This window comes from Ceratotherium simum, chromosome 26 (assembly GCF_057802395.1).
Source record: "Ceratotherium simum simum isolate JZ-2026a chromosome 26, ASM5780239v1, whole genome shotgun sequence".
NCBI lineage: Eukaryota > Metazoa > Chordata > Mammalia > Perissodactyla > Rhinocerotidae > Ceratotherium > Ceratotherium simum.
Window position 1 is genome coordinate 33,843,182 of NC_141925.1, and position 25,154 is coordinate 33,868,335.

Consider the following 25,154-nt stretch of genomic DNA (forward strand, 5'->3'; position numbering starts at 1 on the left):
GTGGGGCCGCACCTGTACCAGTCGTAGAGATCCACCTGCTCAGCCAGTGCCTCCAGTGACACGGATGGGTTCCTCCAAAACGGGATAGCAGCTGTGTAGCCCAGCAGCATCTCGAGCAGACCCTGCAGCCGCTGGACCGCCCGCAGGGGCTCTGGCCGCGTGGCCAGCTGCCGCTCCAGGCTCTGCAGGCTGGGCTCCACTGTGCGGTTCAGGGCAGCTGCCGTGTCCCACACCTGCCAGGCCAGGGGCAGCATGAGCCAAGACACCAACCCGCTCCCTGCACACGCCCACCCCTCAGCTGCCCTACCCGGGCCTCCTCCCACATGCTTGGGCACACACTCCGGCACACTCGAGATACACGATTTAGGAGCAGGAAGCGAGTCCCCCATCCCATCGGGTGGCCACTCACGCGGTCCTGGACCCCCGCCACCGTGCGGTTGGCGTGGCGGAGAGAGTAGGTGGCCCGATGGATGCCGTCACTGGTCTCCCCGTTGCCGTAGAAGCCCACGGCGATGCCGGCGCTGGGACAGGGGGGCTGCATGAGGGCGCAGCCGGGCCACACCTCCAGGCTGGGAGCCCAAGCAGGGGACCCAGGCTGCCCCGCCCCATTTGGCCTGGCCCAGCCCTGCCCCGCCCCACCCTGCACTCACCTGCAGACCAGCGTGGCGATGATGACGCACCAGGCGGTGCAGCAGCAGTCAGCGTCCAGGTGCTCCTCGGTCTTGCGGCGCCGGCAGCACAGCCAGAAGGAGTAGAAGAGCAGAAAGAGGAGGTCCAGGGCGAGGCAGACCAGCGGGGCGGCCCCCAGCAGCAGCAGCGCCTGCAGGGCGGTTGGGAATCGGTGCTGGATTCCCAGCCTCGGCTCTCCACTTAACACCAGTACCAGCAAATCCCACTAGCATCCCGGGCCAAGGGACTAGGGATACGCTCCCACGGAACCCTCCCCCAGCCTGGGGACGAGGCTCCCAAGACCTGAGTGACGCACCTATGGTCACCCAGACCTGAGACCCCAGGCTCACATCCTCAACCCTGCACACACCAGGACTTGACCCAAGCCCCACTCGGAGAAGCCAGGTGGGCCAGGCCATGGGGTCCCCTCTTCTAACCCCTCCCAGGCCCTGTGCCCCTCCCCATGGAAGCCTGTTACCTCGTGGGCCCCAGAGCCCAAGGCAGGATAAGTTAAACAGGCATCCCCGACCAGCCCCCGTGAGGAGGTGCTGGCCAGAGAACAGAGACCCAGAAGGTGAGCGGGGGCCCCTGGGCAGGGCCAGCACAGCCGACTGACCACGTGACTGAGGAAGGCCTGTGTCTCCCTGAACCTCAGTATTCTGTTTTGTAAACAGGGGGTGATGGCGCCTCCCCAGAAGAGGTGGGCACAGTCTTGGGAAAGACCACACACACAGCACAGCCCTCGGGAGGGGACAGTCAACATCCCGTCCCCATGCTCTCCTCTGGATCTGGCCGCCTTTGTGAGCCTCTAAGCCCCGGGCAGCCTGAAGGGCCCAGAACTCTCCAACCACGTCCTGGGAGGCACCAGGGGAGGAGGAAGCGCTGCTCCCCCCAGCACCCTCCTGTCACTGAGGCTGGTGTTCCCCATGGGAAGCAGTTGGCTCAGCTCTGGGCGGGGCCCTCAGGTGGGGAGGGTAAGAGGGACACAGCGCACAGCCTGGGGACAGGCGCCAGCCCCACCTCCCCTGGCCCAGTGCTTCACCCCATTTCACTGATAAAGAAACTGGCTTCTGAGAAGATGGAGGAAGGACCTATGTGCCCACATCACGGCCCCTCTGGGCATCTCAGCACACGCCCTTTGTCAGGGTGGGAGTAGGGGCTGACCCAGGGCTTCAGGGCTGCAGGCTGAGCTCGACCATGAGCACCTCATTGGGGGGGCAAGTAAGTACCACCCAAAAGGTCTGACACTTGGAGGCACCCACCCCACAGAGGCCATCGGAGTTGTGGGGTGACCACTGGGCACCCCTCAGCTGCCCTCACTGACACTGCTGCAGAGACACCTGGACCTCAGGGGGACCTGGAAACACCCTTCCTCCCCACTTCTGAACACTCAGCACTGTGGCCATCCCTGGAGCCTGAGCCTGGGGAGCCGTTAGGGGTGGAATGCCCCAGGCCCACCTGCCCGCTGCAGGGCCGCTCTGGCTCAAGAGGCTCAGCCACAGAGGCACTGGGACCGCTGGATGGCAGCCATGGTGCCCAGAGGCTGTCTCCCAGGAGATGGTTGCCAGGCAGCCGAAGGGGATGGCACTCGCTGCCCTCCCAAGAGCCGGCGGGCCCCCAAGGCCTCCCGCCCGGCCCACCATCCCTGGCTGACCCCCACACCTGAGGCGGGGCTCTCTCACCTTCCACCTGACCAGGGAGGCACCCACCAGGGCCTGCACCTCCAGCCATGGTCCAAAGCCACCCTGGGGGCTAAGGTCCTATTTGGAGGCTGGGCCTCCGCCCCCTCCACGAGGCACAGGGTGGTGGTCCCCTCTTGGGGAAGGCCAGGGTGCCACCAAGAGGTTGTAGTCACAGGCCACAGCCCTTGCCTGGCTGGCTGCCCCGTGCTGCCCAGCAAGGAGCAATCTGGGTGCAGTGGGTGTTGGGGGCTGGCGCCCTCCACTCCTTCCTTCAGGCTGGGGTGCAGCTGCCCACCACCCCTGCACTGGCAGCTGGGCCTGACAGTCCCTGACCACCCCTGGTCACTAGCTGGGGAGGGGAGGGGAGCAGGCCCAGGCGGGCTGGCACCAGAGCCACCTCGCCAGCACAAGCCTCCCTCGAGGTCCAGGGCCCTCATGTCACAGAGGCAACTCCACAGCCCAGAGGGGGCCTTGCCCAAGGTCACATGGGAGACGGGCCAGCAGCAGTGGGTAGTCTCCAAGTGGGAATCAAGGGCCTGCCAGAGGGCCAGGGGCCAGTCATGGGGAGCGCTCACCTTAAGGGGGCTGGTATCCAGCACGACCCTCACCCCACCCCACCCCGCCCAGCGCCGGTGACAATGAACATTAGGGTGTTTGGAGCAGCACCGTCTGTGTGTCCCCTGGGTCTGCCCTCATGTGCACAGGCTGGACACCAAGCAGAGGTGCCACAGGCCCTGTCGGTTCCTTCCTCCCAGGTCAGAGACAAGGGGCAGAAAAGACCACTGCCTCCAGGGCCATGCTCACAAGGGATGTCTGTACTTCCATAACCAAGGCCACCCTCCAGCATCCCCCCCCACCCCCGTCAGTCACCAGTTCCTGTCACTGCCGCCTGCCTCTACTCTGCCCTGACCACAGGCTCCTTCCTGAGAGCCCCTCCCCCACACCCTCAATCAGACCACACCACACCCTCGCCTAGAAGCCGCCCCCAAAGCCCTGCCTGCCCTGGCTCCCACACTTCTGCGGGCCATGTCGACCAGCCCCACCTCCGCCCTGAGCTGGCAGCCCCCGCTGGAGGCTGTCCTCTGCTCTCAGAGGCCTCCCGGGGCCCCTGGCTGAGTAGCCAGCCCTCCTATCTCACCCCCACCCACCCCCCCACCTCCTCTCCTGCCTGACCCCCCCCCACCCCCACTCACTGTGGGACACAATCCAGGAGAACAGGGCCCACCTCTCTGGCCTGTTTGGGCCCCACCCCCATGTCCAGAACACAGCTGGCCTGGGGCTGATGCTTAAGTGAATGCATCTACATGTGTCCTCTCAAGGAAATCCTTCCTGGCATGAGGCAGCCGGAGATCAGGGCACAATCCAAACAGGCCCCCAAGTGGGGGCCCCAAGCCCTCCTGGCCCAGCACAGGGCGGGAGCTCAGCCTGGTGACGAGCGAGCGGAGTGCTCACACAGTTGTCAGGACTCATCAAAGAGCTCGCAGGCCCACATCACTGGCTCGGTGGCGCCAGGACCACCCACTCCCACTTGCCAGATAAGAAAACTGAGGCAAGGGCCGGCCCTGTGGCTTGGTGGTTAAGTGCGCGCGCTGCAATGCTGGTGGCCCGGGTTCGGATCCCGGGTGCGCATCGAGGCACCACTTCTCCGTCCATCCTGAGGCCGAGTCCCACATACAGCAACTAGAAGGATGTGCAGCTATGACATACAACTATCTACTGGGGCTTTGGGGGGAAAAAATAAAATAAAAATAAAATCAAAAAAAAAAAGAAAACTGAGGCAAGATAAGCATCGCTGGCCCAGCGAGATCCCAGCACATGGGCAAGGCTGTGGAGAGGCGAGGGTGGAGCTGGGCTGGGGCCGAGCCTGGAGCAGGGGGCGGAGCTAGGAGGGGGCGGGGCGGCCGCACAGCTGGGCTCCCGCTCGTTTGGGAAACGTGTCAGTGTCAGGGCCCGGTGGGCCCCCAAGAGATATTGCTCTGGAGCTGCCAGGCTGGTGGAGGGAGCAAGGGGTGAGACCTGCTGGACATGAGACACGCCAGGAACAACAGAAAACACAGAACAGACGGGGGCACTGGGCAGCTCTGAGTTTGCACAGTGGCCGCGCGCCCTCCTGAGCAGACCCGTCCTCGTCCAGGGGCCGGTCGGGGGAGGAGGCTCCGGGGAGAGGTCTGGGGGTGTTTAAGGAGCCGGGCCACCGCTGGCTGACAGTGAGCGCGCGGGAAGCGGGTGGGTGGGAGGTGTGCTTGGATCTTCTACAGCTTTGATTTGGTTTGGTTTGGTTTTAGTTGTTGGGGTTTTTTTGGTTTTCCTTCTTTTTTTTTTAAACCATGAACACGTACCACCTTTATAATTAAAACATAAACCCAGAAACCTGCTAGTAGCTCTTTCAGCCGGGCGTGGGAGGCCCCTGGTCTGAGCCCAGCTCTGCCACGTGGGTTTCTGCACATCTGGCCAGGCCCTGCTGCTCTCGCCAGCTTCCTCCTCTCCCGGGCTGTCACATGGTAGAAGAGTGCTGGCAGCCATTAGGGCTGAATTTGGGCCCCTCTCAGTTTACAGCAGCGTCACACAGTCCCTGCTGGTGCCCAAAATCAAGGGGAGGGACACCCTGGGTCTCACCACCAGAAAACTGAGAACTGCCTGCTGTGGGACAGAGGCCCTGGGGAGGAGCCTCCTGCCCGGCCCCCACAGCCACCCCAGAACACTAAAGGCCAAGAGGGGCACACCAGCTTGTGGGGAACCAGACTGCCGAGGTTCAAATGCTGCTGCCTGTTTCTAGAATGTGACCTTGAGTCAATGAGTTTAACCTCTGTGCCTCAGTTTCCCCACATATAAAACGGAGACAGTAACATCTCTCTCCTAGTAGGTTACCATGAAGGTTAAATGAGATAATATGTATAAAGGCTTAGACCAGAGCCTCGTGGGGAGCCCCCAGGTGGTCAGTGCCCTGGGGGGTGCTGCTCCCAGGGCCAGCTCTGCCTCCACGCAGCTGGTGGGCTGGGGACAAGAAGTGGGCACCGTCGCTGCTGGAGGGGAGGGAGCTCAGGGCCGCTCACAGACAAGTGTGTGCATGGCCACACCCACACGTGCACTTTCATGCCCACACGTGCACACATTCACCGCCATACAGTCAGGCCCACGCATTCACATACGTTCATGCCCCCCCCCACACATACACACACACACGTGCACATTCACACCTACAGAAGCACGCCCACATGGATGTTCACAAACACATTCATGCCCACACACGTACACATGCACACACGTTTACACCCACATGCACACACACACATTCACACCCACACGCGCATGTATGTTCCCACACGCACATATTCATGCCCACACATGCACGTTCACACCCACACATTCACACTCACATACACGCATGTGAAGGTGTCGCCCCAAGACCCCTCAGCAGCAGCAACAACAGGTGCCCGTGGCTGGAAGCTCCTGATGGCTGTGGGCAGGTGGGGGGGGGGGGTCCCAGGCACCTGTGCATTGGACACTTGCCAGAGGCTGGGAGGGGGCCTCAGGCACTGGATGGCCTCTTGCCCGGGGGGAGAGGACACTCCCGTCCCATCCCTGCTTCCGGAGCCAAGTCAGTGGGGGAACAAGTGTACGACCAGTGCCCAAGGAACCCCAGGGCCAGGCCCGTGAGGGTGAGAATGTGTCCTGGGGCTCAGAGAGGGGTACCCAAGGGCAAGAGAGGTATGTCCAGAGGCTTCCCTGGAGGCAGTGACAAGCAGAGGCCCAGGTGCCCCCAGGTGACCCCTGTAGCCCTGCACACAGGAAGCCAGGCATCCAGGCATCTGAGGTTCCGTCCCCTCCCCTCCTGGTCTGTCTGCCCAGCTCCAGGAAGCCCCTCCTGACTGTGAGGAGGGACACCATTTCCACCATCTCTGCACTGCGTCTGTCTGCCCACACCTCCCCCAGTGGGGGCTAAAAAGGCCTCCCTACGCTCATCGATTTGCACAGCTGGAGCCCCCACAGCTCTGAGGCCTGGCACACAATGGGCGCTCAGAAACACGGGACCTCCCTGCTCCCCACCCCAAGCTTGAAGAGGTGGGGGCAGCTTCCTCTCTGGCAGGATGGCTTCCTCCCTGGACGGGGCCAGCCTTAAACAGCGACCCCACTGAGTAGCTTATGGGGCCCCCCGGTACCACCCCAGAAGGCAGACTGCAGGGCCTCTACCAGGACAGCCTCACTCAGCCCCCATGGGACGGCACCCTCCAGTTTACACAAGAAGGCTCCGGGGCTTGGGGGAGGTCGGCACCAGGAGCCCAGGGTCCCAGACCACCACTGCGAACAAGCGGAGCCTGTCCTCGGCTGGGTGCGCAAGCCAGGCATCGGGGCGCCCAGCACCAACAGCTGCTGCCTCCTGCCTCGGCGCCCAACATGACCTCCGCCCCCCTCTCCTGAGGCCAGATTCCCAGAGAACAGCCTTCCGCTGGCATTTCCCATGGGGGCCCCGCCTGCCCTGTCCACAGGCTGGCATTCCCTTTGCTTCTCCCAGGCCCATTCAGAAAGAGAATGGGAAATGTCTGATCAGCATCTGGGCTCTGACCAAATGGAATTTTCCGTCGGTGATGGAAGTGATGTCAGCACTTGGTCAGCGAGGCAAGATGCTCGGCCCATATCCCGACCACCAGCCACAGCGCTGGCTGCCTGCCATCTGAAGTTCCAGGACCGCGCTGGACTCTGGAGGGCACAAGCAGTGAGCACTCAGCGTGGCCACGCGGCCCACCCACCCCTCCCGGCCCTACAGCTCAGTTCTCAGCCCTGATCACCCCTATTCTTCTTAAGGCCCCTGCAGCCCCTGCCACGAAGTGTATCTACTGAGGATGCCCCCACCCTGTCCTGGGCCCACATACTCTCCCCCATGCCCTGAGGGCCCCCAAAGCCCCCACCCACTCTGGAAACACCAATGAGCCAGAGCTCAGGGTCTGAAGCCTCACCTGTCCCAATTCAGGACCAGGCCCAGGTCTGAGGCCTGCTGGGGGACCCAACAAGCCCCTGGCCCCCAGCAGGTCCTCCTAGCCCCGGCAGGGGACAGGGGCAAGCGGGGGCCCAGGGCAATGGCTGTCCTCTGTGTGAGCCTAGGCTGCCTCCCTGCACAGGTGGCTGGCCCCCAGGATGGGGGGATCCCTGGCTCAGCCCCAGGCTTGTTGGCAGTCTGGTGCAAGGTGGCCCTAAGCCAGTCCTGTGAGGGGAGGGCCCTCTGCGTGCCACCAAATCTTACTAAAGTTTGGCAGTGGGAGGCTCAGCACATCCCACAGAGGAGATACCATGGCGTGACAGCACGAGGCTGCAAGCCTGTCCCTTCCACGCCTACCGCGGCCCTGCTCCCGCCAGCTCCACTCCCTCGGCCCGGCCTGGACACGGCCTGTCAGCAACAGAGGCGTGTGCACCCCACCTGTGCGCAGTGCCAGGCTCAGGGCTAGCACAGGCCACACCGAGATGTCCCAGGCTACCAGGCCGGGAGAGCCCCGCATGACCCAGGGCAGCACATCCATGTGCCACCAGCTGGGTGTCCTCGAAGCTCCTGGCAGCACCTGGCATGAAAGCTGCAGGCGAGCATGCCACACTCAGAACACACACCGGAACCACAGACAAACGGCCTGCTGAACATGCACCTCCCCCCCGGGAGAGCAGCCTCTGTGCCCTTAGCAACTGATCCTGAGAGCTGCCCCATCCACACAACCCCTCTGTGGGCCACCACAGCCCACGGCCAGCCTGGGGAGCCCGCTGCCCCACTGGGAGATCCTCACAGGGGTTCTGATGGAAAGTGTGGGCCTATAGCTGCCCCTCGACCCCAGCCCCAGAAACCATGTTCCCACCACCCTGCTGTTCTGGCCATAGCAGTGCCCCTCCTTGGCCAGCCTAGCTGTGGGAAGTCACGTGCATCCAGGCGCCGGCGCTCCGCAGGCAGGGAAGACTTGGGGACCAGCAGTCCACGAGTAACTCTGGTATGCTCCAAGAGGTCAGGGGACTTCCTCAAGGTTACACGGCTGGTGGAGCGGAGCCAGGATGCCAGCCCAGGCTAGTGTGACCACAGCCCAAGGTCCCATCACTACCCGTGGTGTGAGAGGGACCAGCAAGGCCCGCGAGCCTGCAAAAGTGGGAGCCCCTGGAGAAGGCAATGGCCAGCAGGCCTGCCCCACCTCGGCTCGGCCCCCACCCCTCCTGGCGACACCCCTCCCTGAGGGGCAGCTCGGCCAGGCGGTAAAGGGCAAGGCTCCAAAGAGGAAGCAAGTCCACATTCCGTCAGGGGCCTGAGACCTCACCACCCTGCGCCCTGATGTCCTGGTGCTGGTCACCGCCTCACTGGAAGGGGTAGCCTGAGTTACCACACACAGGGCCTCAGCCCAGGGCCAGCCCTGAGACCGAGGGACATCAGCACACGTGGTGTGTGTACCCCGCACCGGCCCTGGCACTGGGGGGCATGGGACACAACAGAAACAGCCCCTGCTGGGCTGGGCCAGCGCCTCCCAAGACCCCAGCAGAACATGCCTGGAGGCTCCACAGCTGTGGAAGCCAGGCAGAGGACCTGGGAGGGGCAGAAGCTTCAGGAGCGTCCCCTAAGCTGCCATCGTGGAATCAGCAGATACCAGCAGAGCACCATGAGAGGTAGGGCGAGCAGTCCCAGAGCGGGACAGCATGAGCAAAGGCCCAGCACAAGGTCCAGGCTGCAAACTTGCGTCCTGAGGGGCCACTGGCAGCTGAGACCAGGGGGTCAGGCCTGAGCCTGCAGCGCCAGGCGGCAGTGAGGGCTCCAGTGAACAGGGCAGGGACAGAAGAGGAAGGGGGGACCTCCACTGCCTCCGGGGGTGTCCCACTCCAGCCCCAGAACTGCCAAGGGCCCTTCTCCAGAGGAAGAGACCAGGCGGGGGCAACCAGGAGGCTGGCAGGGTGCACCCGGGGGCACCACCTAGAAATCCACACGTGTCCTGCCTGGACCTGGGTGAGCAAAGGGGAGGGGGGCTGGGCCGAGCCACGGCCAGAGCTCCTCGGCGTCTGGGGTCCCCTGCTGGGAAGGGCCCACACCACACAGTGTTGCCCGCTCCCTCAGGCTGGCTCTTGGCCTCAGCACCCACTGTGGCCCAGCTTCACACAGCCTCGCTGGTCCCAGGCCACCAGGGGCGGGGGTGGCACCCACCTTCCACGCTAGAGGCCTGAAGCCGGAAGGAACACCCCAGGCCCACACACTTAACTGAAGGAGGCAGGGTCTGAGCGGGCACAGGCCTCCAGAGGAAAGCTCCAGAAAAGGCCCCCCTCACCTCCTGGCCCAGGCTGAGTGGGTGCCGAAGGGCTGGGCCACGGAGCCGAGCGGGGCGCCGAGCTGGCTGCACAGCCCGCAGCCCCCCACCCCTCCAACACACTTGGCTGAGGCTCCCAGATGCCGGCCAGAAATTAAAAACAGATTTTCCACTGAGCGGGCTTGGGTTTCATGAATTCCATGATGGTGAGCTCGTGGTGCTGCCTGGAGAAAGCACAGCCAGTGGCCAGCCATGCGGGAGCCCGGGAGGGGCCCCACTTTCCATCCAAGGCCCCTCACCCTGAGGTCCGAGGTCCAGGCCACCGGGCTGCACACGGACACGCACAAGCTGCGCCCTTGCATCCTCGCGGGGCGCACACCACGCTCGCCTTGACCCTCCAGGAATCATGGGACAGAGGCCGGGTGATGGGGGACCTGGGCCGTCACCGCCTCAGGCCCAGCCCCCGCCATGCTGCCCTCAGGCCTGGGGGCCCCGCTTTCCCGCTGCCCACGCCCGCCCACTCGGGAGTGAGCAGACACCAAAGGACACACACAGGAGCTGCCCTCGCTGTGGCCAGTGTGTCTATTTCCGGCCTGGTGCTCTCACACACCTCCTAGCGTGACACCCAGAAAATTCCTCTGCTCTTCAACAGGCTAATCTGCAAGCGCCTCTCCAGTGGCCACCCCTGGGGACCCAGGCCATAGGCCTCAGACGCAGCCAGGAGCCACCAGCCAGGCCCGGTCACATAATCGGGCCAGATGGGAGCACAGGCCCAGGGCTTGCCTCTGTCAGGGAGACGCGGCCCAGGGGCGCAGCCCAACCCCAGACTCCGCGGCCAGGGCTGGACCAGATGCGGGAGCTTCTGGAGGGCCCCCTACAATGGTCAGGAACCCAGCCCGGAGTGCACAGGGCCAGAGCAGACAGAGCCGAGCGGGTGGCACCGTGGCTGGCACCTTCTCAGAGGCAGAAGGAGGTGGTCACTCAGGCTCTGGCAGGCCGGCCTCACCCCACACCCTCAGCCAACACAGGACAGGCTTGGCCACAGCAGGTGCCTGTGGGATGGAACACAGCTCCCCTCGGCACACCTACCCCTCAGAGCCCACCTGCCCCTCCTGTGGGGACACAGGCCTCGGCCAGCCTCCTCGGGGAGGGGGTGGCCAACTAAGGGCTGAGGGTGGCACATGTATGCAGGCCTGTGTGTGCATGAGCCCACCTGGCACATAGGGAGCCCAGGCCTTGGGCAGGGAGTGGTGGAAAGGAGGCTCATGAGCGGCCTACGCAGGCCCCGTCCTGCAGCCCGCCCAGCCCCCCTGCGGACCCTGGCATGCCTCAGCTCCACCTGGCCAAGCCCAGGGAGCTGCTCATCCCCCATGAGGGGACACCCCATAACTAGCCACCTTCCCCTGGCTCTGGTCAAGAACGAGAGTGGCCTCGTGGCCAGCTGGCACCAAGTGCAGCCCCATTCCTGCCCCTAGCATTGGGCTGGAGGCCTGGCCTTAACCAAGGCCCACACAGCCCTCACAGCCCCGTCCACGGCGCAAAGGCCACCCACTGCCTCAGCAGATGTCCACTGTGCCGTGAAGCCCTTGAGAGTCCTGCTGGGCAGGCACCAGACCCAATTCTGGGGGCACCTGCCATCCTGTGTCCAGCAGGGACCCCATGGCAGACCCAGGCACTTGCGGGCCCCTCCTTAGGACCTCAGCTTGGAGGTGTCCCGTGGAAAGCGGCCCCCGCCTCTGGCAGCATGAGTGGTTCCCTGCTCTGAGCGACCTAGTGCCCAGTGTGTGGCCATCAGAGCCTGGCCACACTGAGCTACCCATGGCCCATCTGTGGGTCCGGGTTCTCACCCTCCTCAAGAGTATAGGAAGCCCCTAAGAGCCACCTAAGGGCCATGTGTGTGTCCTGGGCCAGGCTCCCTGCAGACCCCAGAAGGCAGGCATGGCATGGCCAGGCACTCCTGGGGTCCTGGCACACCCACTGCCCACCCTCTGTCACATGCCCCAACCTCAGGGGCCACGTGGGGCACTTCTCATATCTGTGACCCAGCCCCTGGGCTGCAGATTCAGTTCCTCTTCCCCAGCCGAGGACCCAGCAGAGCTGCCTGCTGGGCAAGAGGGTCCGGTCCCAACATCCACTGAGGTCCCCTGAACCAGCACCTGCTCGGGGGGACCAGGGAGCCTCTCCCCCGGACCCAGAAACTGCATGGGGGCTACTGTCCATGGGGAAGGAGAGCGGGGCTAGAGCAAGAGCCTGCCCACATCTTCCAGCCCACCGATGCTGGCTGGCCAGTGGCTTCAGTTTCACTTCTGTAGGGGTGATGGTGCCCACCCCCAAGGCACACTGTGTGGCTCCCCAGAAAAACACTTATGAAGCAAACAGCATGAGCCTCTTCAGCAGAGCGGCTGCGGCCTGAGGGTCAGAGTCACAGAGCGCAGAGCGCCCCGCCCAGAGCCTGACTAAGAGCCTCTGGCCAGGGCCAAAACAGCTGACGTCCCTTCCCCCACGTCCCTAGGCAAAGCAGTAAAGTGTTGGGGAGAGAGCTTGTCACTGCATCCTCAGACCCTCGAAAACCAGGTGCCACCAAAGGCCCAGCAACGGGGCCTGGTGACTCAGACACCACACCAACACAGGCGGAGGACGTGCCGTGCCGAGTTTGGCCCCAACACTTCCCCCACAGCAGGTGTAGACTTGGTGGCAAAGGCAACCAACAGCCTCGTCCTCCCCTGGCCAAAGGGAGGCATGTGACCTTGGCTTGGCCAATCGGATTCTCACCTGGGACTTTGACACTGGCAAAGAGGGAAACACCCAGAGTCAATCTGGCCCAGCTGGGGCTCCCTGCCCACCCACCAATGCCTGGCCCCTGCACGCCCAAAGTCCAGCTTGTCAGCTGCTGTCCACACAGAGGGTACCCTAGAAGCTTCCATGCAGCTCCTGTGTGCGCTCTGTCATGTTTGGTATGTCTCTGTCATGTGCAGCCTCAGAATCCTGACTGGTACTGTGAGATGCTGGCCAAGCATCAAGAACCAAGGACCATGGACATGGTCCAAATACACGATGTTTAAAAGCAGGTGACAAAAGAGCACCCGATTCTAGTTTTAAGCGACACCCACCCCACAAGAGTAAGTGCATGGACAAACTCCAGCTGGAGGGACTTTTTTTTTTTGTCTTCACGCTTTCTTATTTCCCAAATGTTCCATGAATGTGATTACTTTTGTAAACTGGAAGAGAGGTGATAAATGCTGTTTTTTAACTAGAGAGAACTTCTTTCTGATTAGTGGGGAAGACGACAACAGGGCCAGCCCCACCCACGGGACGTGGCTGCTGTACCGCCAGCCTGCAATCAGCACACGGCTGATCTTGCTTGTGTAGCAGCATTAAACCAAGGTGCTGCAGTCTCTCCTAGGAGACCACTGGCCCCTGAGGGCCCTACAACCCAGAGTTCCAATCCCCCCTGAGTGGCCATCCAGTCTGGGCTGGAGCACTCACCACATTCTGAGGCAGCACGTCCAGACCAGAGGGACTCCCTTATTCTGGACCAAGTCTTAGGCTTCGCTCTGCCTCACGGCCTTTGCAAATGCTGTTCCTGCTGCCTGGGACCCTCTTCCCAAAGGTCTCTGTGTGGCTACTTCAGTCTTCAGGGTCTCGACGGAAACATTGAGCACTCAGGGCTCTAATGGGAAAGGGGTCCCACATGGTGGGCAAACCTGAGGCGAGGGCTACCATCTGACCTGGGAGGTGCCTTCTGGGCGTTCACCGCCTGGCTAGCAGCCTCCATGGCAGGCCAGGAGGTACCTCTTCCAGGCAGCCTTCCCTGATCACTGGGCTCCTGCAGGCCCTGTCCTGACCCACCACACCAGCCGTAACTGCTCTCCACCATCGACTTGCAGCTTCTAGCCCCCCAAACTGGCGGAGACAGTGAGCAAGAATGAGAGCGACTAAGGGCGGAGAGTGGGCGTGACCTCTGTCTCAGGACACCGGCGTTGTGGGGAGGCTTGGGAGCAGGAAGCTGGGAAGGGCTGGTAGGCACAGATGAGTGAGGCAGACCTCCCCAAGTGAAGCCCAGAGAGGTGGATGGACCCACCTAAGGTAACACAGAGCTGCGGCCCAGGCCTGGCACTCCTCCCCCGGGGACCCACTCTCCAGCCTGAAGAGAAGACTCTGGGACCCCTGCCTGCAGCCAGGGCAGGCCTGACCATCACCACAGAGCACAGACTGGCCTTAGCCACATCAGGTGCCCAGACACCAGGCCCAGCCTGCCAGCTCGGCTGTGTGACCACCAGGGTGTCTCTTCCCTCCTCTGGGCCTGCAATCCCTCCCCCGTAAAACACAAGCCTCTCCGACTCAGCTGCCCCATGTTCAGTGGTACTGTGGCCCGGCAGCCCCTCCTGGCAGGCAGGCAGGGGGTGGAGCAGCACAGAGCAGACCCCAGCAGCCCCTCTGCCTCCTTCCAGCACCTGCCCACCCACAGATCGCATCAGCCCCCACAGAACCCACAGCAGCACCCTCCGCAGTCTGTCCATTCAGCAAACGACATGGGCCCACAAGAGACGGATGTAACGGCCAGGAGCCCCTTCTCTCCAGGATGGAGGCCTTTGGAATACAGGAGCCTGAGACCCTCAAGCCCCAACAGAAATCGCACACCTCTGGATGCAAAATCTCATCCCCACTCTTGCAGAGGCTCCAAAGCCCCCAGCGCAGGGCTAGCCAGGGCTCTGGGAGCCCTCAGAACAGCCCCCCACCAGCTCCTAACCCCTGTAGTCACACTTCCTGCAGGGGGCTGGCCGAGGGGCAGGAGGCCCCAGCGCCCAGGGCTGGCTCTGCTCCTGGAGGGGCAGGGGCAAGATGCCTGAGGCAGGATCCTGGCCCTATCACTTCCTCACTACGTGATTCTGAGCCAGTCTCCTCTCTCAGCCTCAGTTTGCAAATCTGTACCATGGAGACAACTGTCCTCATCTCCCAGGCTTGTGTGAGAAGGGGCTAGTGACAGATAGCCCCACGCCGCACCCCGAAACAGGGCCTGGCCCACGGGGGTTTCCAGTGGGTTTCACCAGGGCTCCCAACAGTGGATGGTGAAGGCAGGAAACAGCAAAGAAGGATAAAGCCTGGTCTCTCCATGCCACAGCACCCCCACTCCCGCAGCGGGCCCAGTCTTTCCCCTGGACAGCCCAGGAGGCAGAACATGGCAGGAGCGGACTGCCAGACCTCCGCAGTCCTGGTAGGGGCCAGACACAGACAGGCTCCCAGGCCAAAGGGGTGCCCTAGGTCAGGAGGATGCGGGGCCCACCACCCACCCGTGGGCCTGGGCAGCTGCCTCCCCACACCTAGGAATGCTCTGCTAGGGGAGGCAAGAAGGGCCCTAGGCCACGGCCCACACTGACCCATTGCCCACCCACTCAGAAAGGGAGCTTCGTCTGCTGCACACCCAACATGGAGCAGGAGCATGGGCCCTCGTATCCCCACAGCAACCCTGCAAAGAAGGCCTGCCAGCCCAGATTTCAGGGTGAGGCAGTGAAGGCTCAGAGAGGTCGAGCGCTTGCCCAAAAGCACCAGCACAGGAGCGCAGAGGCGGGACGCAAGCCCAGGTCTGGCTCACTCCACAGCCCCCAGCCAGGAGCGGAGGCGGTGGGGGATGGAGACAGGCTGGTTTCCACACCGTGAATTATTCAGTGGCTAATTCTGCTCCTCAGAGAGGAGGCAGGAGAGTGAGTCAGAGCCCTCCCACAGCGGAGGAGGGAAGAGTGCTCACAGAGGTCCAGAGCAGAAACCAGGGTCCTCTCAGGGGCAAGGGGCCCTGCAGGAGGCGGGGCCTCCACAGGCTTCAGGTGTCTGCTCCTCGCTCACTAGCCACCACGTGTCCTGGAATCCCAGCTGGGAGGCGCCTATGAGGCCAGGCCCCCCGGAGGGCAGGAGGGGCGGCAGCCAGTCCAACCGTGGTTGGCAGCATGGGCAGGTGGCAGCCCACGGGCCAGCAGGAAAGCTCTGCATGGGTCACAGACACCCTGGGGGGGCCCAGGGGCTGCCCTGGAGCTTCAGAAGTGACAAGTGGCAGAGATCTTCCTAAAGTACAGCACAGCCTCCTGGCCTGCTGAAGCAGAGGCCCCGGGGACAGACGTGAAAGCCAGTACATGTGAAGTTCCTGGGGAGCACAGAGAGGTGTTGCCCCTAAACCAGTCAGTCCCCCAGGGCTGGGCTTCTAGAAATGTGGGTGTTGGGTTTTATAAAAATCCTCCTGTCTCTGGGCATGCCTGGGCCAAACCCTTGCCCCCTTTCTAATCTGGTTAGACAGACCAGTGGGCTGGGGAGCGGACACCAGGTGAGCACTGAAGCTGGGAGCGGCAGGCTCCCCTGCAGAGCTGTGGTGCCCATGGGGCCCTCACCCTCTGCTCCTGGTTCTCCTCTGGGTCAGGGAGGCCACAGAGGACAGAGTTCGGAATAGGAGAGGTGTGACACAGTCCACGGAATACTGGATTTCCAGGCCATCTTGCCAAGCAAAGCTGTTCCCACCCCAGCCTGGGGCTCTGCAAGGATCACTGGAGAGAAACCCAGAGGTGTTCCGGGTGATCAAGCATGGGGCTTCTGGAATCCAGATCCCCAGGCAGGAAGGAAATGCCCACAACCCAGTCGCCTGACCTGAACTCGAATGGCAGTGGCTCAGCAACAGGGGTGGCGCTGGGGCTCAGGATGAGCCCGGGCCTAGGGCTCCACTGGGATAGCGTGATCCCTTCGGGAGAGGGCTGCAAAGGGCCCTCGCTACCCACTAGCTCTGCCCAGGCTCAGCTCCTTTCCTGCCTTCCAGACTGTGGCCCCCCTTGTGTCCCTGTGGCCAGGCCTCCCTCCCACAGGGACCACCGGCAGCCAGGTCTCTGGGCAGGCTGGGAGTCACCACAGCGCACACAGCACTGCATGTACATCCCACTGCCTGGCTGCCCAGCAAGGGGTCATTACCCACCAGGGAGGGCTGGCATCTGCCCAGGCCACTCATCCACCAAAAGCTTGGCAGTGAGTGGGATTCCCCAGCTGGGGGTGAAGGGGTGAGGAATGCCTTCCTGGCTGCACCCAGTACTCTTAGGCATCGGCTTGCTCTCAGCCCTGGGTCCTCTGGGTAGGGAGGGGGCTCTGGCCCAGTGATGGACAGGGGCCTGGGCAGGATCTGACAGCTGGCAGAGGGAGATCCATGGAGGGGAAGGTGGCGGCTACACGTAACCCCAGAAAGGAAAGCCTTAGCGACACCAGACAAGAAGGCTAGAATCTGCAGGAGGGCCGCGGACCCTCGATGGGGGCTGGGTGGGTTCTGAGACTCTCGAGGAGGGGAGACTCGTGACCCGGGAGGAGACTTTCGAGAAGAAAGGGGGCTGTGACCCCCGAAGAGGAGGGAGCCGTGACCCTCGATGGGGGATGGGGAGTCTTTCGACCTTCGAAAGGAGGGGGCCGTGCCCCTCAGAAGGGAAGGGCCGTAACCCGGGGCCCTGACCCCCGACCCGGGGGGCGCGCGTCACCTGCTGGTAGTCGGTGTCCTCGGGCCGGAACTGGCTGCTGGTGATCTCCCAGCGCAGGTCGAAGTGGGGCAGCCGGTGCAGGAGGTTCACCCACCAGGGCGGCGCGTAGCTGACCCCGGCCATGGCGGGCCGGCAGCTGGAGCGCGCGGCCGCGCGGGGCTCCCTCGCTGGCCCGAGGCGCGGGGTTCAGGGGCCGGCCGACCCCGGCCTGGCAGCCCGCATCGCCCGCGCGCTCCTGGGCCCGGCCCGGCCCGGTTCAGCCCGGGTCGGCGCGGCTCGACTGCGCTCGGCTCCACTCGGCCACCCGCGCCCGCCGCCTCTTTGTTCGCCGCCGCCACCACCTCCGCCGCGCGCGCCCCCGCCCGCCTCCCCGCCCCGCCCCCTGGCTCCGCCCCCCTCCGCCATTGGCCCGTCCGCCCCATGGCCACGCCCCTCTCCCGCCCTCCCGCCGGCTGCTGCCCTCTGGCCACTCCCCTCCGCCCTCCCACCCGCCGGCCCCGCCCCTGCGTTGCCATTGGCAGGCTGAACGAGGCTCCGCCTACTAGGGCCCCTCCCCCCGGCCGAGGGGCGCCGGGCCGGGCGGGGAGGACCAGCCAGCCGCGGCGTCGTGGACGGGTTCCTTCTCCCGCGCGGCCGCGGTCTCTCCAACCGCAGATGGGTTTGGAGCCGGAACCTGGCTGCACGTCTAGCTGCGCTTCACCCAGGCGCTCGTTCGTTGGTTCGACCACTGCACGTTCATTGAGCCTCAGCAGGGTCGGCCTGGAGGGGCTGGACTGGCCTCCTCTCCATGACCCCGCGGCTCGCACGCCGCCTGAGGTGCCCAGCGAGGGACTGAGTGGCTTGTCTGTAGAATAAGGATGATCTAGATTCAGAGCCTGGCTTGGTCACTTAGAACTGTGTGTTCTTGGGCAACTTACGTAACCTCTCTGTGCATCAATGTCCACGTCTGTAAAAGGGAAGTACAATGAGTGTACATTGCTCAGAACACACACACCCAGTAAGAGTGTGTAAGGGGACCAGCGAGTAGATTCAATCCCTACCTGGCCTTCCCTTTGGGGAAAGTTGTGTCCTTTGTCAAGACCTAAGAGAAAGACGGTGCCCTGTCCTGGCATCCTGGGGCCTGGAAATTCAGGCAACTGCCAGGGAGGGCCTAGCGTGGACTTTGGAGCCACACAACCACACTTCCTAAAGGGGCATCTTGGTGCCTTTAAAGTGGACATTGGAACCCCAAGAACAGAGAAGGCTGTACATGCTGTAGGTGCTTGGTGCCAGTGTGCCCCTCTCTCTGCACCCCAGGGGCAGTAGGTGCATCCTCTTGGCTCTGGCTCATCACCACCCTGGGTCATTATTTCTGGACCTCCTGCATTCTGAGAAACAGGTTTCCACGCCTGGGGCTCTGCTGCCTGCTGTGCTCCCACTCCGCCAGCTCTGTGGGCAGACAAGCCCATCCTGGAGGGTTGGACAGGGCCCTTGCAGGCAGGGACAGCTCTGGGCAATGTCTTCCCAGGAAGCCTGTCCTTCTGCTCATCTGACTGCCCTGACTCGCTTAGTTTCCTGTGGTAAGGCCGGGTGGCCTCACTGGGCCTCCTACAAAGGCCAGCGGGCACGGGCGGGGTGCGGTAAGAGGCTTTGCAAAACTGGTTTCCACCCTCAGTGTCATTTACAGACACCACTGGGCTGGGGAGTAACCCAGGCGGGAGGAGGAAGGTCACATTCTCCATCCCTACAGGGCACAGTTTCTGGATCCTGTTATTAGCAGCAGATCACACACCCACACACCTCCTGCTTTGCCCCAACTCCCAGGCCCCCAACACCAGTGTGGGGGCCTACCTGGGTCCCCGTGTGGAGGCATGATGTCCATGAGCTCCCTTCCATGTTTCCAGAAGCCTCACAAAACTGTGCACTTTCCTCTGATAAGGCCAGAAAGCCTGACCCAAACACTATGTGAAATGATAACTTGGGTGTACTGGGTTGAATTGAGTCCCCCAAAAAAGGTATGCCCAAGTGTTAACTCCTGGTGCCTGAGCCTGTGATCTTCCCTGGAAATAGGGTCATTGCAGAGGTGACCAAGTTAAGATGAGGTCATACTGGATTATGGAGGGCCCCAATCCAAAGATGGTGTCCTTATAAGAAGAGGGAAATTTGGACACATTGAGGCAGAGATACAGAGACACAGGGAGAATGCGATATGAAGACGGAGACAGAGATCGGGGTGATGCATCTACAAGCCAAGGAACCCCAAGGATTGTCAGAGCCACCAGGAGCTGGGAGAGAGGCCTGGAGCAGATTCTCCCTCACAGCCTCAGAAACCAACCCTGCTGACACCTTGATCTCAGACTTCAGCCTCCAAAACTGAGCGACAATAAATTCCTGCTGCTGAAGCCACCCAGTGTGTGGGACTTTGTTACAGCAGCCACAGGGAACTCGTACGTCGGGTTCAGAGCCTCCGGTTGGCAGGAGTTCTGTGTCTCTGATTGGCATGAAATGGCAAAGGAGCTCATCGCCGATGAATCCCTGCCATGTGTTTGGTTATGAAACCTTTTCCTAAGGGGGTCCATGGACGAAGAATGATGAATGGGGTCCAATGTGGAAAAAACAAAGGACCCACAACATGTGGTTCTGGAAAAGCACCACCAGAGCCTCTACTGCTGGAGCCTGAGCCCCGGAACCTGCTGCTGCTTGAGGTCTGGGTGTTGGTGAGAAAATCCCCCTGGGACTGAAAAGCCCCCGAGAAACCCAGTAGGACCTGGGGGCTCTGGTGTCTGATGCTGGCAGCTGTGTAATCTCAGGGAAGCATCCTTACTCCTGTGTCTGATCTGCAAAATGAGGTTCCCACGGCCCAGCGCCCAGGATGGCGAGGGTTAAAGAGAATGCTGGGTATGGAAGGCAGAGTGAGGAAGGCCTGCCCCAACCCCGCCCTCCTTTTGCCTGGTCACTGGCTGGAGCCGTGGGGGTTCCTCCTGCCCATGAACGACTGTGGCTAGAGGCTGGATTTTAGCTCCACTCTACAGATGGAACAACTGAGGCCCAGGTCCCACTGTTGCTTGGGAGGCTTGAGAATCACCACCCAGTCAGGGAACTAGGATTCAGCCTATTGTTGGCCACAGACTAGACGACCTAAATAGGGCACCATGGCCTGAGAAGTCAGAGTGGTCTGCAATGCTGGCCACAGACCAGGGTGCCTTTGGGGACTCAGCGGTGATTCAGGATGAGGTGGCCAATGGGGAAACCGCTAGTCCTCCCGAAGCTAAGGAGTTGAGGAAGCAGCCCCAGGTGGCGATAAGGAGCCGCAGCATCCCCTCCTCCTACCATGGGGACCCGGAACTTCACAGCCAGGCCGCCAGCCAGAAGGGACAACAACCCCGCTGTCAGCAGCCGAGCAGCCCTGAGCCAGGCACCCCCCTGAGCACCCACACCCACCATCTCCTCCAGCCCCTATCCAGGTTCCCACACTTCACAGAGAGGGTGGCAAGGGGGGTCTGGAGGCTCAGAAATGGAGAAACTTGCCCCCAAGCCACGCATTCAAGTGGCAGACAGATGGGCCTCAGTTTCCTCTATTTGAAATGGGACTATACATAGTGCCACCTCCCGGGGAGGTTGAATGGTGGGGGCTGTGTGTGGAAGCCCAGGGCGCGAGCTTGGCTCCCGGACGCCCTCTGTCTGTGGGCACGTCCTTGCTCTCACCCAGCTCTTTTCTGCTCCAGAGCCCAGATCTTTTTCCTTCTTTTCTTTTACAGTTAACCATCCCAGACTCCAAGTCACAGGTCCTCTGTGAGCCTTTTCACAGCTAAAATGGGTAGAGTCATACAGCTCATATGAATGTGAGAAGTGTGTAAAATAACACGATACACCCGCACTCGTCACAACTTCCAAAAGGTGGAAACAACCTAAATGTCTGTCAGTGACGAACAGAAAAGCAAAACGTGGTATGGCCACACAGTGGCATATCATCCGGCCATAAAAAGGAATGAAGTGCTGATTCATGCTACAACGTGGATGAACCTCACAAACACGATGCTGAGTGAGAGAAGCCAGACACAAAAGGACTCGCAGTGTTTGATGCCAGATATGAAATGTCCAGAACAGGCAAATCCACAGACAGAAAGTGGATTAGTGGAGGCCAGGGGCTGGGGGAGAGGAGATGGGGAGTGACTGCTCATGGGGATGGGGTTTCTTCTCAGGGTGATGAGAAGGCTTTGGAACTAGATGGTGGTGATGGTAGCACAACATTGTGAATGTACGAAATGCCACTGGATTGTTGACTTAAAAATGGTTAAAATCGTGATGTATATTTTACCACACACACAAAATATGATTACACGTGGAAGTGCCTCACTCAGTGTCCCCCTCCCTCCCTCCCAGTGAAGTAGAGTTGGGAGTGAAGGGCAGGGATGAGAAAGTCTGTAAGGAGAAGCACCGAGAGCTGAGTGGCTTAGAAGCATCTGGAACGGAGTGGGAGGGCATGCCAGGCCAGGCACTCCCCAGGGTCTGTCTCCAGGACAGGAAGGTGGCTGAGTTGAGGCTCCTGAATGGTTGTCCCAAGACCTGTGGGCGCGGGGAGAAGGGCCAGGTGGGGGCCCGGTCCCCAGACGCTGCGGCAGAAGCCAGAACAATGGAATCCCCTGCGTTGGGGATCTTCCAAAGAGGTTCACATTTTCCGTGGAGCCAGAGCTCATGAGGACTGGCAGGCAGAAGAGAAAGCTGGCGCCTGCTGCGATGTGGCTGGGTGATGTTCTAGCTGCACAGCCAGCCCAATGCCCGGCTCGCCACAGACACCTGGCTCGAGGATCCTGGCCACAGGAAAGCCACAGGAGCACTGCTTTCAAGCCTGCCCACGATGGTACTGGCTCCGTGGCTCTGGGGGCTGGGAGAGATGCCAGCCAGCATGGTCCTCAAGAGTCCTCATAGTGAGCCAAACACAGACCCAGCAGAACGAGGATGTGAGCACCCCTCACTTGTCTGGAGTCATCTAGCCATATTTGTGCAAATCCAGAGAGCCCCCGGGAACCAGCAGGGATGGCCTCTGAGTGGCCAAGGATACTGTCCCATGTCCCAGCACACAAGAGTGGTCTCTGCCAGGGTCTCTTTACTCTTACCTGACTCACGATACTGACAAGGCTGGTCTCCGGGTCCAAGCCCAATGCAGATCAAAACCAGCACCCTGAGGGAGGTAGCCCCAGGGCTGACAGTAAAAGGAATCACAGAGACAGTCTCCCGCCATGTGGGGCAGTTTCCCCACAGCCCCTCTGGCATTCCTGCCCGTCTGGCAAGCCAACCATGCCGCTAGGTTTTGCTGTGATGAGTATTGTGCTGAGAGTCACGGGACCTGCGGCTTGGTTCAGGCTCTACCCACCAACTACGAGCCCTTTGGGGACCCACGTCACCTTATGGGGCCTTAGTGCTCACTAAGCCCAGCTTCCCCATTTCACAGCTGGAGAAACTGACACTCCAAACCACAACCCTGACTCATCAGGAAAGCAGGAAGCTCTTCTATCTCAAGGACAGAGGGGGACTGTGCATGACCACAAACATTTGCACAAACACACCAGACCCGGGGCCCAGTGGCTGATCTTTACAGCCCACGAGGGACCCGTCACGACCCTCATTTTACAGACGAGGAAACTAAAGCCCAGAGGGCGAAGCAGCTTGCCCAGGGTCCCCAGTCAGGAAGCTGGAGACAGTGTCACCCTTCAGCAGGCACCACAGGGCTGCTGTGTAGAGATGAATATGGCCTGGTGCAGACTGAGGTCTGACCTTTCCCCTCACTTCAGGGTGTGATCTATGTCATGTCTTTGTTTAGGGCGGGGGCTGGCCACACCAGAGGGACTAGCCGAGTGATTTAGGATGTGGCTTTGGGTCACCAGCCTTAGTTGACCTGGTAGCCACGTGGGCAATCAATGAATCAATCCATCGTGCCTATGTAATGGAGCCCCAATAAAAACCCTGGGCACCGGAGCTGGGGTGAGTGTCCCTGGGTGGCAACACTGTGTGTTTTGTCACACATCAATGCCAAAGGGTCACGCAGCCTGTGGACAATGGAAGCTTCTCGTATGAAACCCTCCCAGACTCTGCCCCGTGCATCTCTTCGTTGGACTGATTTCAATGTGTATCCTCTGCTCTAATAAACCATGACCATGAGTATATCAGCTTTCAGGGAGTTCCGTGAGTCCTTCTAGCAAATTTTCGAATCTCAGGGTGGTTTGGGGAAGTCTCCAGATCTGCGATGGGTGTCAGAGGTGAGGCGGTCTTGGGGACTGTTCCCTCAGACTTCTGGCCAATTCCAAATAGCCGCGGTGCCTTTCACAGCCAGAGTCTCAATCCCCGCACGAGACAGATAACAACCATCCTCATTTTACGAGGAGGAAACAAAAACTCAGAGAATTAGGTGCAGAGACAAGATGGAAACCCCAGTCTTTTAAAATTCCTGGTCTAATTCTCTCTCCAGCACTGCCCACTGAGTGATATATTTTAAAAGGCTGATGTATGAGTTATCTATTGGTGCATAAAGGACCACCCCCAAAACTTAGTGGTTTAAAGTAACCACCACCGTATTTGACGGCTTGGGCTCAGCTGGGCGGTTCCTTTACTGCTGTTGCCCAGAGTAGTGCACACACCTGCAGTCGTGTGGCGGCTCCGCTGAGGCCGGTGGTCTCAGATGGCCTCATTCACGGCTGGTGGTTTGTGCTGACCCAACGGGCCACATGACTCCAGTGGGCTACATCGGGCTCCTTCACCCAGCGTCTCGGGGAGGCAAGAGAGCCAGCCCCAAAGCATGAGCGCTTGTCTGCTTGTGTCCCATCTAATAATGCTCCCCTGGCCAAAGCCAGTCACAGCCAAGCCCAGAGACAATGGGCGGGACTGGACAAGGCACAGACAGGGAGGCGTGGACACAGGGCCATGGCTGTGACAATTTGATTCCATGGACTTCCAAAATGGGGGAAGATTTCTTAAAGTTCTGGTGCTCTCAAGGGATGTTCTTTGGTCACAGCCAATAAATTCCCTTTGCTGGTGGGCGCAGGGGAAGGGCGATGTAGGCAGCTGCAAGAGGAGGGTCATGGAGGCTGAGGAAATGTGGCCTCCTCCTGGCAGCCTCACGAACTTCACCTTCATCTCCAGGAGCAGCGGGAGGGCGTCTCCAGCCCTCCGTGGGCTGGGATCCACGTTGGTGAGAGAGGCTGGCTGGGCAGCTGTTGGAAGGATAGACTGCCAATTGCACTGCCCCTGTGCTAGGGGAGAGAAGACACCTTTCTTGGACCTTCAGAAGTAGGCCAGCAATGCAGGGCAGGGATCCACTCCCCCCTTCCCCGGCCCTGGGAGGGACAGACTCTCACTTCCCTCTCTGGAGCCCTGCCAGCTGCTCTCAGGCTTGGGCTGCCTGGTGCCATTGTTCCCCTTCCAAGAGGGGAGACCCTTCGACCAGGCAGCTTTCCAAGCCTTACTCTCCCCATCTGCAAAAGGAGGACGGTCTTGCTTCCCTCCCTGGGTGGGTGCCAGGATTACACTGGAAAGAGGATGTTCACAGCTGTAACCCAGCTTCCTTCCCTCCCTGTGACCTGTCTCCCACATGATCTGCCCAAGTCCTGTCAGGGGCTTGTCACTCACCCCACAGCCACTGTGTCTCTGCCTCACTGGGTGGAGGCCAGCCACTGCCTCCCCACGTGGGGGGCCTGGCTCCCCAGATTCAGAGCCGGGCTCTGACAGACCTTGTTCCCTCATGCACGGGGCCTGTTTCACTGGTCAGGTGGGGTCCAGGGAGTCAGGGTCAGCCAGGCCTCCCTCCCCAGCATGGGCTGCCTCTCCTGGGAAGCCCTGGAGACCTCCTGAGGGAAATGTCATCCCAATCTGGGCTCAGAAAAGGAAGTACCCCCTCAAGGTCACCCAGAGCTCAGGGCAGCAAGGCTGTGCCCTTTGCCCTGAGCTTCTCATTACCTTCTCCATCTCCGGGAAGAAATCTGACCCCGCCTCCCCTATAGGCCCCTCCCTGGCTCCCAGGGCCTCAGGACCAAGTCCAAGGACACCCACATCTGCCCCTGCCCCTGCCACATCTCTCC

At 61.3% G+C, this 25,154-nt stretch overlaps 1 protein-coding gene across 1 annotated transcript in view; it reads right to left on the bottom strand.

Moving 5' to 3' along the window:
- Positions 1-17,418, bottom strand: part of TTYH3 (tweety family member 3) — a 33,410-nt gene extending 15,992 nt beyond the window's left edge. Inside the window, exons 1-4 of the mRNA XM_004440890.3 lie at positions 17,104-17,418; positions 651-820; positions 410-521; positions 13-233 (exon numbers count right to left, since the gene is read on the bottom strand). Of these exons, the coding sequence (XP_004440947.1) occupies positions 13-233; positions 410-521; positions 651-820; positions 17,104-17,226 (626 nt within the window). The 5' untranslated portion in view covers positions 17,227-17,418. The remainder of the gene's footprint in view (positions 1-12; positions 234-409; positions 522-650; positions 821-17,103) is intronic.
- Between the last annotated feature and the right edge of the window lie 7,736 nt (positions 17,419-25,154).